The sequence below is a fragment of the Pogonomyrmex barbatus genome, unplaced genomic scaffold (genome assembly GCF_055798465.1).
Source record: "Pogonomyrmex barbatus isolate J1 unplaced genomic scaffold, ASM5579846v1 scaffold1, whole genome shotgun sequence".
In the NCBI taxonomy this organism is placed as follows: domain Eukaryota; kingdom Metazoa; phylum Arthropoda; class Insecta; order Hymenoptera; family Formicidae; genus Pogonomyrmex; species Pogonomyrmex barbatus.
The window spans coordinates 21,306,799-21,324,877 of record NW_028297098.1 but is presented as its reverse complement, the minus strand read 5'-3'; the positions used below and the strand labels follow the sequence as shown (position 1 = coordinate 21,324,877).

The following is an 18,079-nucleotide window of genomic DNA, read 5'->3' as shown; positions in this document are numbered from 1 at the left end:
ACGTTTACTTAAGGCGTTAAAAAAGCCGTACTTTCGCTCTCTGTCCCATCACCAACGATTACCACATTTATATTATATTATATTAAATTTGTAGCGTACTAAAATAATGTCTCAAAAAAGTATTAAAGTTAAAAGAGAAATAAAATCTCGAATTAAAAAAAATAAACCCAGTAAAACATATATTAAACTTAAATTTTTATTTTCGTGTTAATCTGAATCTTATATTTAACTTCCAATCACTTAATACTTGTTATTAAAAAAATGTTATAATATTTATTTACAATTAATGTAGGAAACGAGAGATTCTGTCTTCATACTATATTTCTTTTTCATTAGATTTTAAACGTTTCAAATATATATTTCTTATATTTTCGACGACCTCCTTATTTTGTCAGCACGTGACAACTGATCATACTTTGATAATAGCGATTAAGCACGTGGCGAAGCGACTAAGTTACGTAAGGTCGAGAAAACCATCTCTCAGAAATCATCTCTGATAATTCTGATGAAATTCGAAGAGTTCGAAACAATCTACGTAATTGAAAACGACCGCAATATTATAGTTATTATCATATCTTCGGACTCGTACATTTTTTATTAACATATAATTTGCTTCTTAACAAATTAACATAGTTATATCTTGAGAAGAAAAGATTGTTTCTATTTCTCTCATTTTCGAATTTCATCTGTTTTTCTATATTAATAATTAATTTTTTATAACATTATAATTTTTAACATTTTAATTTATCTTAATTTAAATATTTTAATTTTTTTTAATGTATAATACTATACTTTAATTACACGTGTTTGTTAAAGTTATAAGCTTAATTCAACGAGACAAAGTTCTAAATTTCTCTCGAAATCTCTCGTCTTCTCAATGTTTCATCATATATAATGTACAAATAGTTAACGTATCAAGTCATTTAGATGTTTTATCGTTTTCCAGTGAGCGTTATTCGATTCGTGGATAATCGAATAATTCGTCCGAGCAAGTTATTCACGGTATATATCAAAGCTATTTCTCGTACTGGTAGTATTATACTGCCTGCTCCCATACCGGTAAGCTCGTATGTTTCGCCTCTTTCGGTCCAAGCTCATAAATTTTGAAACATTTTCCAGTTCGCGACTACTGCTGTGCTGGAGTTCGACAAATGGTATTATATCCCGCCGACCAGAAATACCGCGTGTCTATCTACAGAACGAATCTGATGGCGAAAATGATTATGATCTACCGTACTTCCGATCTCGAGATATCGGTTATTTAGAGAACATTGAAATTCTCTGTATAGAAAATCTATATCTGATAAATGTAATAGCCAACTTCGTCGCTTACATCTACATAATCACAATTTCACGTGTATGTGTGTAACGAATAAAGAAATTCAAGAGGTAATCTAAAGAAGTTTATCCTTTTGAAAAGAGAACGTTCATCTCACTTCTTTCATTTTTACCTTTTTTTTTCTAATCCCCTTTGAAGCTTTTCAAAAACGAGTCGTAATATTCTAAAAGATACCGTTTTTTTTCAAATTAGAATAAAAAAATAATACAGTGTAGATTCTTTCAAGGTTCAATTATATTATGAACAATCAGAAGAATTTTGAGCCATCACTATTATTTCTTACTTTTGCTATTATGTTTTTTGCTCCATCATTCTCGCTCGCAACATCAGCGAAATCACAAAGAATTTCTTATGATGCGTTTCGGCCGTGCGAATGCGTACAGAGGCTCCGTCATGGTCCATGGGGAGATTTCTCCGTGAGAAAACCGTATCATCCACGGAGACGTCGGCGCTCTCGGATTTCAAAGGAGGATTTCTTTCCTCGAGACTCTCAGCGCGAGTCCGAGAGGGATACCGTTTTATAAGAAATAAACGTTCTATATATTACTACTGTGCTTCTTTCTGTCTCCCCCTCCCCCCTCTCTCCCTCCCATCTTTCTCGTCTCTATACGATTGGTGACGCGACGTCATTGCGAAGTGTACATCTGAAATCGCGCTTCCGCCGAGGAAATTATTTTTAGACACGTTGAATCGATGCCGACATATTTCGCGGTCCACCGAAAATCCTGATGCCGCTTTCGAAGAAGATGAGTATGTTTCGAGATGAGTCTGATAACGTCAGCGCGCCTCCCCCGTCTTCTATAATTGTTCGATGATTCCATTAGATTTGAAATGTTTGAGCTCACAAACACAAATTCGTCATTTATAATATTTGAGTTGAGACTATTTATACCTATCACTTCTTTGCATTTTTATGACAAGAATATAATAATTAAATCTCGAGTCACTTTAAAACAAGATTTTCACAAAGAAATAAAATAAAATGCGTTTATATGTACATAATTATAATAATTTATTTAGAAACATAAAAAAATTTTTGATATTTACAGCGCAAGTATTATTAATAATTATTTTCAGCATTTATTAATTTTTCATATTCAAAAATTATATTGATTCAAGCGTTACATTAGATACATAATATTATTACTAAAAAAAGAAATCACCAATCACAATATATAAAAAAGATAAAAGTTTATTTTAAAATATATTCTAATGAATTATTCAAATTTTAAATAGCATCAACAAAGTTCTTATTACAAAACACTTTATCAAAATAAGTTTAAACGTTTACCTACAACCAAGAGAAATCTTTAACGATTTGAGATTAATACCGGCTTTAATAAATCATATATATCATAACGAGCTCACGTCACGACAGTCACGACACTTAGAATAGTTCATCTCAAGCTGACCGGACAATTTATCTACCGCAACAGAAATCTCTTATGAATGCTTATCTCATTCCGCGTCGTTCGCCATTCACTCTCGTAGACTAACATTCGGTCTTTGACAACAAGAACGAACAAAGGTAGGAAAACGTGGTTGGAAGAGTAAGAGAAAGCAGAGGAGAGGAAGCAAGAAGACGAGGTGCTGCAGCACATTGTTCTCTCACGGAATCCGGAGGTTCGCGCAATTATTTTCGAGCGGCCATCCGACGAACGGAAATCCACTCCGTCGTCGGTGAAACAAAGTCTCCCCCTTTCTCCCGAGGGTTTCGAGAGGTCGGGAGGAAAGGACGGGGGACAAGGGAGAGCACACGCGAGAGAGGACCCTCTCGAGGCACGCAGCTTCCAGCGTTATCGATCCTGTCCTCCCGACCTCTCGAAACCCTCTGTCCTCTGCACGCACATCGGCAAGCAAAATCACCCCTCTACCCTCTGAGAAACGAAGAGATAGAGTTTCGCTTCTATGGGGGCGAAACCTTAAGCCGCCGTTATTACGACTTTCACTTAACGCCGTACAATTTTCGGCTCCTTACCCTTTTCCACGGTAATCGGATACTCTCTTTCATTCGTTTCGTGGTCGGAGTCACTCAGTTTTCTGGTCTAGAAAGTGATACTTCTGAATGTCTCAATGAAACTCATAAAGGATTTCCAGGTCAGTGAAGTCTGTTTGATTGGTCCTTCAATAAGTTAATTTTTCCTTAGAAAGAATGCAAACTTGTTGCTTGTTTCAATTTCCTATAATTAATATAATAGTAAAATTAAAAGTCACAAAGCTCAAATTTATTGCTGTTTCAAAAGTAACTTGAAATGAGCTAACCACGAGTTTCAGCTTCTTAGATTTTATTTCGTATATTAAATAAAATCTTATTCATAAAAGATTAATTTTTTTGTTATCAGTTCAAGCTTTACAATTGTTCTACAAATTCAATTTATACTTAAATTTTAATTTTAGTATAGAACAAAACATTGTCTGTTTGGCCTTCTAAAGTTCAGTTTCCGTTAAGGAAAGATTGAGTTCGAAGAAGAATCTGTCGATAAAGAATCGTTTTGTCTAATACTCGCTAGTCCTTTATTTTACCTTTAGTTTACTTGAAGCAATAAAATATCGATGCCCCTATTCCGAGACACTCGTACGGCGCTTATCTATAATGAATTTAAAGTCATCCCTCCGAGCGAAAATCGATCTGCTCGCGGCGATCCAATTCAAATTGTGATCCGAGGCCCGATAACGATAGCAGCATTCGCCTAACCAAGGGATCGGCGCCATTCGACTTCCCATTTGATCTGGAAAGCTATTGCAGATTCCGGCAGCGCAAATATGCACGGAAATCAAATATCGGCCGCCACCGTCGACGTCGTTCGCAATAAGTTGACTTTGGACATTTATTTCAAAAACTCTCAAGCCGAGACCGAGCGACCAGCTGGAAATCGATCGGATGAATTGTTTCATCCCAACTGTACTATACCCCCACTGCGTGGATTATTCATCGTTGCTTCTCCATCCAGAATAATTCCCATCGGCATCGCAAACTTTCAGATCAAATCATCTAGAAGAGTCGATTTTATAAAATTTTTCATCAAACTTTTCATCAATACAAATACACAGATTTTTTTTTAATGAAAGATTTCAGCGCCACTGTTGGCATCTATCTTATAACTTTCATTAACATTAATTTTAAAAATTTCTTGTTAAATCGAATTACAGCTCTTGTCTTATCTATATGTATTAGTGTTACATTCACAGCAATACTTGTTATAAAATATTAGTGTAACATAGCGTCATCTTTTTGCGCATATTCAAGAAAATTTCTAATTATTTTCTAAATCGTAAAAAATATATTTGTTAACTTAGATCTGTACTATTTATCCGAAAAAAATAGATCGAAAAATAGATTTTTTTTACAAACACATATCACTAAATTATTTTTAAAAAGCTATTGCAATTTTTTCTGCATGCATGGAAAAGAACATGTAAAACAGAATTGAGGCATACTGGCGCGTAATATAAGATAATAGCTATCAGAATAGGTCTCTTCAGGTTCTTGTATTTTCCGCTCGGTCGCTTGTCTAAAAGAACAAAAAACAAAGCGCAACAACGACTTTGCAAAAACGACGACGACAAAGAGAAACAGCCACTCGCGGAGGAACGACGTGCGTCGACTGTTACTAGTTGAAAAAGAGAAAGAGAATAAGAGAAAGAAAGAAAAAGAGAAACACAGAATGAAAGTGACAAAAAAAAAAAAAAAGCGAGAAGACACGCGAAGAAGACAAATGCGCGATGTGAAAAAGTGAAAGGAATAATAGTAGGATGTAGCAGTAATTCACAATAATAACAACAACGAGAGAATCTCAAAAGAATTACAATATAACGCCGATGTTCCTTTGTTACATACATAGTTTTGACCTACAATAACAATAATAATGGTATGTGTACGATATGTTACTTAAAGATCGCATATTTCAAAAAAAAAAGGCAGAAAATAATATTAACATATTAAATTGATAATAATGTCAATTTCTTGTCAGTAGCACTTATTATTGCTGTTAATATTATATATATATATTAATTTTTGCAGACATTTAATATATCAGGTAAGAATTTTTAATATCATTTCTCTCTCTCTCTCTCTCTCTCTCTCTCTCTCTCTCTCTCTCTCTCTCTCCCCTCTCTCTCTCTCTCTCTCGTAAAATCTATAAAAATACTTATATATTTCGAACATTTTCACGGTTTCTTGTCGTGTACATTGAACCAGCGAAACATACATGTGCCTGCATCGGAAGTTTATACGAGTTGTGTTGTAACGAGTATGACAGCGCATTACGTGTACGGGTTGCGACGACACAGCATCAGGGACATCAAGTTGCTTATGGGGCCAAGTCGTTACCGGAATTTCAAACGGAGAAGAGCGACCGAAAAGGGAAACGGAGCAGCAGCGCAGTCAGAAAATATCGCCTGACCAATTGTGAGAGCTTTTTCATCGCCAGAGCTCCGGAAGAGACGTAAAGAAGAGCAAATTCAAGCGCCATATGTTTCTATCCATTTTATCTAACAAACAAAAAAATTACAGAAGAATAAATATCGTTCTCTAGATCTTCTTTTTGCGCTCGCGGAATTAAATTCTTAACTTCTCGTCTAACAAAGAGGAAATTACTATAAAATTCCTTTTCGGACATGAAAATATTTATCAAACGTTAAAATACGTTCTATTTACTATTTCGTGCAATTACGTTATTGATATTTTTAAAAGTTTTTCCCACAATAAATGATTTAATTCTTGTACAATTTTCTATTTATTCATCACATTTCAAAAGTATTTCGGCAAACAATTTCTCCAAAAGTTCTCTCTTTTTTTAAACTATTAGTTCAATAAAATGTGCGACAAGAAAATAGAATGCAGCCTAAAGTATTATTTTTTTCCTTCTGAAGTGTGTCGAATAGATTTCAAACTGATACTTCAGATGCAGAAATCTCTTCGTCGCGTCGAGAAAAAACGCGAATAGCAAGAGATTCTTTGCTCATCCCGGCAAACGAAATGGCGCAGTTTTATGCTCATTTTAAAGCTCTTTTTATCTTCAATTTACGGAGTGAGTCCATCGAGCCAATCACGAAAGTCCTGGAAAAGAAACAGAATAACCGACGCGATCGTTGGATTTTCCTCTCTAGTCAAGATCGTCATTTCATGTGCATACATAATTAACTATCGTTCATATTGCATGTGTTTGTATGCAAACAAAATATTGTTAATACTAGTACTAATTTCTTTTATTATATAATAGCTTCAATTTACTATTAATATCAATTTAATATCAAGTAAAAATAAAAAGTTTCAGATTTATTTTTGTTTAGATATTTCTATAAAGTTCTAAGGTAAAAATAATTCGAAAATTCTATTATAAATTAAAATACCGTTGATTTCTAAAGTCTTGACAGAATCTCTAATATTCTATTTTATTTGTAAGAAAATTATTAAAATCAAATTTATTAATACCAAAATGTTTTAAAAGAATTAAAAAAAATAATTAAAACCCTTTCATTACTCAATTTCATTTCACGAATATTTCATTCTCATTATCTGCATCTTTATCCCGTAAAAAACTAGCGAGCAGGAAAAATGGAGTTCCAAGCAGCAAATATAAATGAAATCGTGATAATCTCGTCGTCACCGTCAGTGGTGGACATTCCGACGAAAGATTATTCTTCTTAGCACTCAGACAAACGAAATGGCTCGGTATGCTAATACCAACGCGACGCGAGTAAATATGCGGCTGGCAATCAGCGTTTATATGAAAAATACTCGACACCCCTCGACACCCCTCCAACATCCGGCAACACGGCAAATCTCCCCCTACCGACGGTTGTCGCCGTTTTGTGATACCGCGATATTACTCGAGTCTTGCCTCCGCGAGCCAACAAGTCGCTCTCTTCTCTTCTTTGCTTTCTTTCATCGTCGACTCGAGAGCGGAAAATAACTGGAACTTTGGACGATAATGCGACACACCCGCGCCCTTCATCATCCTCTCACGCCCTTCACCCTTCACCTCGTTCATACGGCTTTCCTGCGGATTTTCGTCGAAAATCTTCTTTACTCGTCCGTTTGCCTGCGAGCGTTTCAGCTTTCTTAAAAGTTGTGAGAGATAAGAAGAATAATAGTTTGAGCTAAAACGGTATTTAATGTAATAACCGTATTTCTTATCTCGACAGTTAAATATTATTTAATATAATCTAATTTAATATTGTAATAAATATTATTAAATATAATCTAACTAATTTGACTGTTTTTTTGAAACTTACATAATAAAATTAAAGCTTCCAGCATTAACCGATTTATCTCTTTTAATATTAAACGTAATATAATGTCTGTTTATATGTAGCATTATACAATTTGTAGAATATTTTAAAATTAACAAAAATTCTCGTTCTCTAAAAATATGTACTTTATTATTCTGTATTCTGTGAAAAAAAATTAGTAGCAATTTTTCAAACAAAAATAATCTCTAGATCTCACAGAAAACAATACTGTTGTATGTTCTATATAAACGCTAGAATGTTATTTCGTAAATGTTTTTGTGTCATGATGACACTCAGGTAGCATTGTCAACATGTCAAAAAGAAAAATCTCGAAAGATCATCAGTAATGATGAGCGCAATTTCGGTGCTGCCATGCCGCAGCGTTGTTTCGGGCAAGACACAATGCAACTGGCTGCAGCGACAGACCCTTATGAAAAATTGATCTCCGGCACTGAAAAGAGCGTAACACCGTGTTTCCAGCGCGATAAGTGGACCTGAATAAAATATGATTAACGATGGACCGTTACTCTTGCCAAGTTACCGCAGCTACTGTGTCGGACGAGGGTATGTATCGCGTGCGCTTTTCGTCTCTCGCTTTAACATTGTCGTCGCACGAAACAATTTCGGACGGTAAATCATGCCAAGAATTCCACGGGATTCTTATGTCTGCGCGACTGCGCGCGCTACCGGGATATATTTTAATGGCAAATTCTTTGAGAAATTCGGGAACAGTCCCTTCGAAATATTTCGCAAACGACCATCAATCGCAAAATGGGGCAATCAAATTTGATTACATTACTTTAATCGCAAAGTTCGCGTAAATTTTAATCGACAAGCGCGATTTATTTTCAAAGTTAGTGAATCAGACTCGACATTAAATTTTCGTTAGAAAAAAGTTTTGGATTAACTCATTTCGAACGAGACTGTCGTCCATTTCCGCGAGTTGTGTGGAACATATTGTCCGCGGAGAATTCCGTTTCCAATAAACGATCGCGATTTAAGACGATTAGCTCACCGTACGAACCGAGCCGAGAAATCCTGACTGGAGACTGGCAAATTGGAGTCTATTGGACTTGCGATTTTCAGACGTCATTAGCGATGCTCGGCCCTGCGAGAGACTGCACTCGGCGGGGACCATTTGGATTTCGTGGCCGCGAATGGGTCCAATCGGGTACAAGGCTAGAATAGCTAAATCATAGTCGCGTTGTGAAAACTGCCACGACAGTCACGACAATCGCACGGAATATAAATTAGCGGTATATTGACAGTTTTGCTCCTTCAAAAAGAAATTATATCGAATGGTACAAATACTGATATGGTTATTTCCAAGGCTTTAATATCAATTCGATTTCGCTCAGAAAAAATTGTTTTCAATTAAAGATACATATATAAACATGATCAATCAGATTTAAATATTGGAATACATATAGATTTCTCAGACAAATCAACCAACTCTTCTACTCTTTGTAAATTTTTTCTTAATTTTAGTGTCAAAATTTGATGAATTTATCATTTTATCAAGTTTTTATTTTTTTATTTCATAAAATTGATCTTAGTGAGATCTCTGGAGAGACTTGGATATATTGTTTACATTTTGGTATACTGAATCAACAACAGTTCGTTCTCATGCAAATTCAAGATGGTACAGAGAGGTATTGCAAAAATTCCTAAACGCGACGATCGGCTGGAGACAGTGAAGCAAAAAATTCTTACGTCTCGCTTTGGACGGCGGCCAAGGACGGGTTGCTCAACTTCGATATTCGCATCTACATTCCCGATGGTGCCCTGCGTTGTCTCCCTCTGTCTACAATGTCACGAGGACAATAATTGCTATGCGCGATTACGCCACTCGAAAAAACGTTAATCGCCGAGTCGATGCACGTACGCTCGAGCGCGTATAAAAGTGCGCCACCCCGAGAGCACGAGCATCAATCGATCTTCGATCTTCGAGCTCTTCAAAGCTTCCCCGATCCTCTCTCAACAACCACAGCAGACATGAAGTGCTTCACCGTGAGTAAAATAATTGGACTTTTCTTCGAAAAGTCAAATTAATATAACAACTGCGTGATAAGAATCAATGATTAATCGAGAAATTCTCGGCTAACTTTTGACAGCAACATTTTGCGATACTACTTGTTCAATTGTACCGAAGAGAGAAAAATCAAACCAAGTTAAAAAAAAAAAATCAAACATCTCACGTCGTCAATAATACAAAACGAACGAAGGGACGGAAAAAGAATTCTATCTTGCAGTAATTTCAAACGTCAATTGGAAAAATCGAAATTTTAATGGTTCCGAGTTTCTTTCACCGCGTGTGTCTTTGAAAAATTGCGGAAGCTTCTTAGTGCGGCAAAAATACGTCTTTATATTATCTCTTTGACGTCTACAGGCTGTCGCTCTGTTCGCCCTGATAGCCGTCGTCGCTCTCACGGAGGCGAAACCCACTGGGGTGGAGTCCATCGAGCCGGTGCGGGCTGAGTCCACCTTGCCGGAAGCAGGCAGAAACAAGCGAGGGTTGCTGCTGAGCGCGGCTTACACTGCGCCGATCGCTTACAGTGCATACACCGCTCCTGTGGCATACTCCGCATATAGCTACCCTTACGCGTACACGGCCTATTCCAGCTACCCCTATTACGCCGCCGCCTATAGCGCGCCCTACTACTTGGCCTAAATACGTGCGCGGCCCGTACGAGCCCGAGGGAACACACGCCAAATTATCGGACCAGCTTCTCTGATTTCACGATGACGATGACCATCGACTCGACCGGACATATGAGAAAGGACATTCAAGATTGTTCGTCAACGTAACGTAAGATAATTCCACGAAAGAACGAATATCGCCAAGCAAAATATCCATAACCATCGTTCACCATTACCGGATTCTGGATTTTGCTCTCGAAGCGTCAAAAATAGTATTTCGTTTCGTTCAAGTGAAATGAAATTATCCACTGTTTGCTTAGATTCGATTCTCTTTCGAAAGGGATTCCGTTTTATCAGGTACTTTACTCGAATTATACCGCGGCTCCCCGCGAAATTATTCAAGAGTCATACAGGCACGCGAAAAGATAGATGGCCACGATCTGAATAGTTCATTCGTATGCACAGTGTGGATTCTAAGAGGATCGCAAATAAACAGGAAGCGAGCCATACTAAGAACCAGGCCTTATTCGAATAAAGTACCTTCACTTTCGTTCGCCGATAATACCTCTTGCAGTTCTGTCTATGGACTACGTTATTCATTCTCTAAGGAAAATAAATACTCGTACGTTTATACGGGCTATTTGAAGAACACTTATTACACCATCACATATACGCACACGTGTACAGCATCTCTTATTAGTCGACATATTTACATGAGAATGGACACAACGGACCATCCACCATCTAGATTTGTACGAAGAGAACATTCGCAACGTGATATAGGATATATATATATATATATATATATATATATTATACATATATTATATTTTATTATATAAATTATTATATAAAATATGAAAAAGAAAACATTATTGACGAAGCGTTACCACGAATGTCTTTTCGTGCATGCATTGCATTTATAAACCATATAATTCAGTAAAAATCTCTCGATTATATTATCATATACGGTATGTTTTTCTGTTTTTCGCCTAAATATACGCATAAATCTGAATTTTTATGAGAGCATTTGCAGCGTGATTCTCAGTGTAATATCTCATCGCATAAAATAATAACAAAAAAATGAACTGACGAAACGTTGCTAATTCCTTTTCACACATGCGCATTTTTTTTAAGATATATTTGCTGTTATAAATCATGTAAGTCGATAAAAAAACAAGAATAATATAGTTGATGCAATGATATTCAAAGTGTCTTTTTTCTTTCCTATTATGATCTTTTTCTTTCCTATCATAAGACTCATCTACTAAACCAACGTATTCCTCTACAAATATAAACTCAATTTTTTTTCTCTGACACAAAAATTTCGGGACGACAGATATTATTAATATTTAACAGTAGAGAGTCTTGATATATCTTTAACTTTAGTCCCCTTACGAGAAGTTAATCTCCAGCAGCTTTACGCAAACAGAATTTTAATCGGGGCATACTTATAAAACCGGAATATTTAATGTTAAATAGTTATTAAAGTTAGCCAGGCTCTGGTGGAATTTCAAGGTGTGGAAGGTCGGTATGAACATCGCGAAAATGTCTCGCTTGGCCTAGATATATCGCGGGATGTTACTCCGTAGGCAGATAGAACTACACCCTTGCCGACGACGATGAATGCATTTTTAAACCGCCTTTAGCAAGAGTTTAGAGACACTCGCGAGGAGAATGCTGGCGCAACGTGCCGCGGAGAACTGTGAGGAAAATTCCTACAAGAGATGCCACATCTCGAAAATAGAGCTTAATATTATTTTAGAAAGTATAAAAATATTTCGTTCTTCTTAACTTATTTAATTTATTTCTAATTTTAGGTATAAATATAAAAAAAAACAATGTGTCGGCAATTTTCATAGATTTATTATTCCCATTTTTTATAATTCAAAAAATTTCACTCCAAGTTTCCTTACTTAACTTATACATCTTATTATTTAATTTTTTCTCGTTTTTTTTTTTTTTGATAATATTTCATCATTTTTGAATATGTAATTTAATGTGTCTCGCATAATTAAAAAAAAATAAAACAGATTAACGTTTCTTAAATTAAACTTGATTAAAATATATTAATAAACTTAAAAATAAAAATAAAATCATAAAAATGTATTATTTTAATAAAATAAACGGTAACGTATTTTAGACAAGTCAATTCTTTCCTTCGGCCAATAAAATAACGAAAGCGATCTTAAACTTTAATAGCCTAAAAGGCTGACGCCAACATAACCTGTAGTCCATTTAATTTAACGATGGAGGCCTCTCCGTTGTTTCACGATGGCGAATCAACGATAACAGATAGTCGTAATAATCGGAAAATCTAAACAACGATTTCACCGGAGGAGAAGCAGCAAAAAAATTGACGCGCGTTGCACATCGAAATAAAATATATCAGTCGGCAGTGCACTCTGTGGCCTATTAGAAAGATGTAGGAAAGGATCACAACCACAGCCTCGACAACTCGGGCATGGAAAAACTTTTAATTGCTTCGTTTAATTGCCACCGTTAACCGGCTTGCGTGGTAATTAAGTCAAGTCGCGCGACACATCCATCGTCTCGGATGCGCTAAATTATGCCGAGATTATTTCATCTCTCGCATCGCAAGAAATGAAGGATTCTTCTAAGATTTCGCTCATCTCCAGAAAGAAAACGTAAAATATTTAAAAATTTTCTTTTCATTTACTTATTTATATACCTTTAAGTCGATCTCTTTGAAAAATAAACGTATGCGACGACAAAAAAAGCTTCATTTTAAAATTTTTATATCTCACAAATTTCGTAACTGGAGAATAATAAAAGTAAAAGAAATAGATAAAAAATTAAATAACGCTTAATTTAAATCCGAATAAAGTACTACGTTATTTACGTAAGTCTCATAATAGTATATTTAATGGGAAGCCAATTTGATTCATTAACATAATTTGATCAGTTGCAGTTGCATCTCGCAGAGATGTCTAATCAAGCCTGAAATAAATCAAATAACCGCCAGAGTAATTTTATCGGTGGATCTCATTAAAATCCTAGTAACTGCATTCGCAAATACGTTCGCCGCATTCAAAATGAAATGCGAATTTCACATGGAACGTGTCGCATATGTCAATGAAACTGCCAAAAAGTTCGCGTGCGTTTCGAACGAACGATTTTCGCGGCGATTTCCCCGTTGACCCTTCTATTTCCGGTTATGTCACCATGTCCACTCGATATTTTGCGAACAAGACGACATTCGACATTCGATATTCAGTAAAAAAAAAAAATAAATAAATAAAAATAGTGTCTTTTTTAATTAAAGCCTTGATAAAAATTTAATCGAATGCCATACCTTTCAGCAGTTTTTTAAAAATCGTCGACATTAAAATATTCTAGAGACTATCTCTAGCGGATTCCCGTTAAATTTAAAATTCATCCGAGAGTGTTCGAAGAAAAAGATTTTCTTATCTATTTGCATCTCTCAAGCGTCTTCAAGACCCCCCCTCTTCTTTAATCGATCGGGGACCGAGACGCGCCGCTCGTCCCGCGCGATATTTTCGCTCAACGAATATTATTTCAGGATTCGCCAGGGAATACCGCCACGTGCATCGAACGCGTCTATTTTATCGAACGCTTCGTGTATAGTCGTATATGCAGGCGGCGAACGCACGCGCGTAATCCCGGGATTTGAAGCCCCGTACCGGCGCGGTTACCGAACCGAAACGGCCGGCGCATACTAATGGTGCCTTTCCCGAAACGCCGAGCGCGAGGTCTCGCGTTGTCTCGCGTGGCCGTAGTTTCCAGTCTGCTAGAGGTATTAATTGCCACAGCGTCGAGCCCGAGCGAAAATTAGCCCGGGAATTTCCCAAACGCGATGATCGGCGGCGCAACCGTCGCTCCGCGCGCTTCGCGACAACTTTGTCGGATAAAAGTAATCGATTTTTTTCCTTGCCTCCAGTGCCGCCAGTAATCGCCAAATTTACAATACGGGTACACTGCAATGGCATTCGGAGGTTTAATCCTAAATTCGAAAGGGAAAAATCGGATTGCTCGCGATGGAGATAGGCGCGACGCTGCCGACATCCTCTTTCGCGTATTTAATTCTTTCACGTATAACTCAATCGATTAGTTGTTTGTGCGATTGCTATATGAAATATGTATGTATATATATATATATATATATGTATGCGTTTTTTGGATTTTTGCGTGAAATATGAAGATCCAAAGAAGCTCTTGATATATCGAAGCGTTTTGAATATATGGCCGTTATATTTTTCGCGAAATGGAGTGCATAAATCAACTCCCTTCTGTACCATACTAAATTTTCTTTCGAAATGCGTTAATCTCGTTATTTATTCGCCGTACTTCGTGGAAAACCATGGAAAGCTCTTCGCCCTTTTTACGTTTTCGTATCAGATATACATAAATGCAAAAACGGTTAAGAGCAACGCAGGTTTTTGGTATTCCTGTGAAAGACGTGATACATGAAATGGCAATGTAAGCGAACATGCGCAATACGCAATCCATGCAAGAACTACAGTGGCAACTCATATACATAGGGTGTCCTCGATATTGTTACTCAGAAAAGATATCGCTTGTTTGTTTACCAGAATCAATGATTCTCAAGATATAAAAAAGGTACAAAAGTAAAATATGAATAAACTGTATAAAATTGAATTCCTCCAGACAATGAGAGTGTTTCAATTTTACAAAAATGATATTAATGCAACTTTAATGATTTTGATGTAAAATAATAAAAATTGAAATATAAAATGTTTATAAAGAAAAAATTGTCTGGAAATTTCCAAAAAATAATCTCTTTAAAAAAAAAAAACCTTGATATTTGAGACACCCTATATGTGCATGCAATATTACTAGGTGGTCACTCGCGATGGCTACACAGACAATGTACCAGCGGTTGCTCATTTCACGAATTAATTTTCCAGAAAAGTACATGCAGAACGTCACGCGTTATTGTCATCCTCGCTCTTAGACCATTAATTAAACGTAACGTAAAATGACATGAGCATGCACTCTTAATGTCCATACCGGATGTACTTTGGAATTTTATAACTTTTTTTTCATCTTTTATACGCGCATGCTTTTAAATCCAAATTTAAAAAAATTAATTTCATTATATACAATGTCCTAAATTCGCTATATTATTTCTCTTTTACAAAAATTGTCGGAGATCACAGCTTGTCACATTTACATCTATAATATTATTCTTTGACTCTCATTAAATTCAAATTATAAATGTATTTTGTCTCTTTTGTAAATTGTAATAGACATTATTTAATCCAATTTAATATAACATATAACATATAATATATAACATATAATATAATATGTAATTAGCTAAGTATTAATAATTTTTCAAATCAATTTTTATACAAAAATGCACATAAACATTCGTATCGATCATTCCTTGTTCAAAAGACAGTGTTCTTATATAATTAAATTTCTAATCAGCCAATGACAAAAATTGAACTTAATAATAAGATAACTTAATAAAAAATGTGTTAAATATCTTTGCAAGTCTTTAATGTAAATTCGAAATCTTTCGTCTTTATGAGATATTAGTAAATTCGTCGGACACGAGCCTTCCTTAATTAAATACGAGTTCGTAGGGCGAATAATATCTCTCAACTACGCCGATTTTGCATTGCAAATCGCGGCCTCCGACAAATCTCGAGATCTGCATAAGTATAAAAATAACGAGGGGCAATGGCGTCCAGGTTCACGTGAATCCCGAGATGCTCTGCGAAAAAGGGTCGATAGTACTCGTCCCGAAATTTAGATTCACGGAGATAAACTCGCCCACGTTTCCAACTCTCCCCAGCCCCCTCCGGCGTTAATTAAACCCCAATAAAAGTGGAGTGCTCTCTCTCTCCTGCTGTCGATATTTAGAACAGTTTCATTTACTATCCGTGACGATTAATGGTCCTCGAAGCAACCTACCCCTACAGTTTCGCAGTTCTCATTTCATGCGAAACTCGTTGTTTTAAAGAAAAGAACATAATAAAAGACAGTAAACTATCTTATAAACATCCTGTAAAGCCTGTCTAATATTAAATATTAAATATTAAATATTAAAATATTTTCAAAAAAGCACGCTTATTTATAAAAAAAAAAAAAAAAAAAAAAAAAAAAATATTTTCTCGAAGTAAGATATTTTTTACGTTTGCAAAAACCGAGTGCTTTTTCCTTAGTCGCCTCAACTTCAAGTTGACGACCAGAGCACTCGATACACAGGAGAGAAGGCTATTGACACGGATATAAACAGTTGTAAACGGGTAACACGCGTTGCGGAAATAAAGCCCGCGGATACAATGAAACGCGGGCGCAATTATTTCTCGGCCATGAAGAGAATTACGGGCCACAACTGGCGCGCTGCATATTGCCGAAGGGACAGGAAAGGGTGAACGAAAATACAACCGGCATCCAATAGCGAAAGGGGAAGCGAACGTTGACCACATCTCGCTCGACATTCGGTCGGGAGCTTGTTTAATTCCCAGGTAATAGACGGCAATTAATTTTTTTACACGAAATAAAAAGCAGTCGCGCGAAAGCAGTTCAGTTAAAATTAAAAAAGTGGAAATTAAAAAATGAATAGCGTATCGGTATTTTAATCTCTACATATTCGTACCAAATACTGAAAAAAAAAAGAAAATTACTAAATAAAATTATTAAAAATTACTAATATGAATGTAGCAGGAAATCAAAAATTTATATACATTGCAAAGATCCATTTATGCTATTCGATACTTTCACAGGAATATCGTATCACATGAATACTCGATACTTAACTCAAACAAGTTCTTGCTCCCCAAGTTTTCCCCCACCAATACCACTTGTTCCTTCTCAAGTTTTTTTTTTTTTTTTAAGAAACCGCAAAGAGACTCTCCGATCGCGCATAAATCGCACACAAATTTATCGAAAATCCTCAAAGTTACACGTCTCACTCGAAGTTTCCTTTCACGGAGGGTGTCGTGACACGGTGCGAAAATACGTGGAAATTTTTCCTAGTCAATTACAGGTCGACATCCGAAATAGGACATCGCACGTGCAATGGTAAAGTGACAGCTGTCGAAGTCGTCGTTGCGATTTAACCGTAATGGAACGTCTCTCCTGTCGAGGCGACGGATTCCATCCCGATCTCTTGGAACGACACGTGCTCTACGATTCTCGTGGAAAAAGTTTGCGCGGTAATAGCGACCGGCCGATCGATTTTGCGACGGAAATAAACGGATGGCGCGGCGCGGCTCGATACCAACGACGACGATTTAGCAAGAATTTATTTTCGTACGGGGACGCAATGCCGATCGAATCAATAAGAAAGCACACGATGCGCAGAGACCCCAAAACCTATACCGGATCGACGTGAACCAATTTCTGCGGGAGGCGTGAAGCGGCGAAAATAAAGGACACGACTTGATTTAATGCGAGAGCCAACGTGTTGGTCAAATAAATCAGAAATATAAAAAAAATTATGAAATCGAATTTAGAAATACCTCAAAATTATATATTGTATTAATTATAATATATAAAATCATATATATCCTCATATAACATAGATTTTAATTTAATGACCGATTGCTCGCAAAGATACGGTTTTTAGCTTCCTTTCAGAAATTAAATAAAATTCTGCTATTTATTAAAGTTTCAAATCCACAATAGCTCAATCCATAAAAATCCTTTTCTTTCCCAATTGACATGTATGAAGAATTATTAACAACGCGTGCTTTCACGTTTTATTTTTAAAGACCAATTCGTCAAAAACTATTACTGTATTTAATTAACGTTTTTTTTTTCAACGCAGTAAATTAAACTTCCAAAGTTCAATTAACACATTTAAAAAGATAAAACTTATCCGCACAATTTACTTAACTATGTTACTTT

The 18,079-nt window shown here is 36.1% G+C and overlaps 2 protein-coding genes across 3 annotated transcripts in view; one reads left to right on the top strand and one right to left on the bottom strand.

The window, feature by feature from the left end:
* bsk (mitogen-activated protein kinase dJNK) overlaps nt 1–18,079 on the bottom strand; it is a 144,599-nt gene that overhangs the window by 73,884 nt on the left and 52,636 nt on the right. The window lies entirely within an intron of this gene.
* On the top strand, nt 9,554–11,418 carry LOC105426773 (uncharacterized). Its single transcript, XM_011638162.2, has 2 exons — nt 9,554–9,583; nt 9,963–11,418. Exons 1-2 carry the CDS (start codon nt 9,569–9,571, stop codon nt 10,242–10,244), a joined length of 297 nt encoding a protein of 98 aa, XP_011636464.2. The 5' UTR covers nt 9,554–9,568; the 3' UTR covers nt 10,245–11,418.